The sequence below is a fragment of the Rhagoletis pomonella genome, unplaced genomic scaffold (genome assembly GCF_013731165.1).
Source record: "Rhagoletis pomonella isolate Grant_MI unplaced genomic scaffold, Rhpom_1.0 Rhpom_scaffold_18318, whole genome shotgun sequence".
Classification (NCBI taxonomy): Eukaryota; Metazoa; Arthropoda; class Insecta; order Diptera; family Tephritidae; genus Rhagoletis; species Rhagoletis pomonella.
The window spans coordinates 1-2525 of NW_023476839.1; the positions used below are offsets into that span (position 1 = coordinate 1).

At 43.2% G+C, this 2525-nt stretch overlaps 1 protein-coding gene across 1 annotated transcript; it reads left to right on the forward strand.

The window, feature by feature from the left end:
• Positions 1 to 78: 78 nt before the first annotated feature.
• Positions 79 to 2043, forward strand: LOC118757469. Its single transcript, XM_036492180.1, has one exon. The coding sequence runs from the start codon at positions 79 to 81 to the stop codon at positions 2041 to 2043; it is 1965 nt and encodes a 654-aa protein (XP_036348073.1).
• The last annotated feature ends 482 nt before the right edge of the window (positions 2044 to 2525 follow it).

Below are 2525 nucleotides of genomic sequence, written 5' to 3' on the forward strand. Positions count from 1 at the left end.
GACAACGGCAGTCAGCGCACTTACATAAGTGAAAAACTAGCGAATTTCTTGAAGTTATCGGCGAGCGGCATTGAAAAAATGAGAATTGTAGCCTTTGGAGATAAAAATACCCACAGGCAGCCGACTGACTTCAAAAGTGTTCAACTTAATATTAAAGGCCAATACAGCGGAAAAACAAAGACGATTACAGCTATCGTTGTGCCTAAAATTTGTATTGATGTTTTACCGGTACCGAAAATAAGAAGTGAAAAACTGAAATATTTAAAACTTGAATTAGCTGATACTAACATAAGTGGTGAAAATCTTGTTGATGGTATTAACTTATTAATCGGTCAAGACCACTTTTGGCAATTTACTGCGACCGAAAGCAAGCGTATATCTGAAAGGTTAGTTGCGGTTAAAACACTGTTTGGTTGGACAATACAAGGATGTAGTAGTAACTTAGCTGTAGACAGTTGTGTACTAAATATATCCGATAGCGTGGGCCATGCGTTCGATATCTCTAATTTTTGGAGACTAGAATCGGTCGGTATTACAAATTTCCAATCTAATGAAGACCAATCTGTTGTTGGAAAAATCCGATTAAGCATAAATCGAACTAACGGGCGCTACGTAGTCAATCTGCCATGGCGTATTGGCAGCGGCGCATTAGCCGACAATAAGCAAGTTGCTCTCTCTCGTCTTCGTAGCTTAACGACGGGCCTGCTAAAACATAGCGACAAACTTTACGAGTATGATGCAGGAATTAGAGAGCTGTTACAGAACGGATTCGCTGAAGCTGTTGACGGCACAACTTCTAATGGAAAGATCTACTACATGCCGCATAGACCAGTGTATCGAGAAGAAAAAATTACGACGAAAATGCGAATAGTATTTGATGCCTCGTCAAGTGAAGTCGGACTTTCTTCTCTAAACGAGCATCTTAGTGTAGGCGACAATTTGGTGGCGAATTTGTTGTCTACCCTGATAAAGTTTCGCTCGAACCCTATAGCTTTAACAGCGGATATCGAGAAAGCGTTTCTGCAAATCTCACTAGCCGAAAGTGACCGTGATTGCCATCGGTTTTTTTGGTATGAGTCAACTCCTAAAGTCAATAGCGTGTTACCATCAATAACCGAATATCGAATGGCCCGAGTTACCTTCGGCGTAGCTTCAAGTCCCTTCCTACTAGCAGCAACGATACAGACGCATATAGAGAGCTGTAGAGATCAATATGGCGTGATCTGCGACAAGCTAAAAGCTTCGTTTTATGTTGACGATCTGGTACTTAGCCTGCCAAACCGTAAATCGGCTGACGACCTTTTTCAAATGGCGAATAGCATAATGGGCGCTGCCAATTTCAACTTGCGTAAGTGGAATACCAACGACATTTTACTAAAGGCCTCTTTTCCAGTTGCAAAGCGTGACGAGTGTACGAAGCCTAAGGTGTTGGGCATAAATTGGTGCACAATCGCGGATGAGCTCAGCGTCGAATTGGCAGGAATTGTTGAATATTTACGATCGTTAAGAGGCACCAAACGGAATGTAATGAAGGCGATGGCAAAGATCTACGATCCCTTAGGAATGCTTTCCCCATTTGTCGTTCGAATTAAAAAATTGCTGCAAAGTGTGTGGAAAGCGAACCTTGACTGGGATCAAACTTTGGATGCAGATCTGTTGTCAAGCTTCCAATGCTGGCAAGAAGAGCTGCCAATACTAAGCGGACTGCGTATAAAGAGAAATCTCACAACGTACAGCACAGCAACAATCGAGATGCACATTTTTGCAGATGCGAGCCCAAAAGCGTATGGAGCGGTAGCATACTTGCGGCAAATTTCTCCTGATAAGGAAATAGTGACAAATTTCATTTGCTCAAAAAATCGAGTAGCGCCTCTTGAGAAGAACTCAGTAAACACCGAACTGAGCTTACCGAAGTTGGAGCTGACCGCAGCCCTGATGGCGGCCAGACTCAAAGCATTTTTAGTTGAGGCTATTGATTGCGATGTTTATGCGACATACATGTGGACGGATTCTACAATTGCTTTGAATTGGATAAGAGGCTAGGGAAAGCAGTTGAAGCCTTATGTCAAGGCGAGAGTGAACGAAATAAACAGTCTGACGAATATATATGAATGGCGCCACTGCGATGGAAAAAACAACCCCGCTGATTTGATTACCAGAGGTATTAAAGCCAAGCAGTTAGCAGAATCAGTATTGTGGAAGTATGGACCAGCCTGGCTGCTAGAAGAAAAGGCATGCTGGCCAACAGGCTGTCAAGTTGAGCGACCGACGTGCTTGGTAGCTGTTGCAATAAAAGACGATAGCGATACGTACAAACCTATTTTGCAAATCGACGATTTCAGCAGCAGTCTGCTACGTGTGACATCGTACATTTTTCGGTTCCTGAACGCTATCAAAACCAAACATGTGCGCGAAAAAGGCCGGAGAGTTAAATCTGTCGCTGACGTCGACGAGCTAACTTATAAAGAGTTGAAAGAGGCTGAGTGCTACTGGATAAGGGATGCTCAAAGGGGTGATTACGAGAA

Coding starts and splice junctions, on each gene's coding strand:
- LOC118757469 (XM_036492180.1), top strand. CDS start 79: ATGAGAATTGTAGCCTTTGGAGATAAAAATACCCACAGGCAGCCGACT.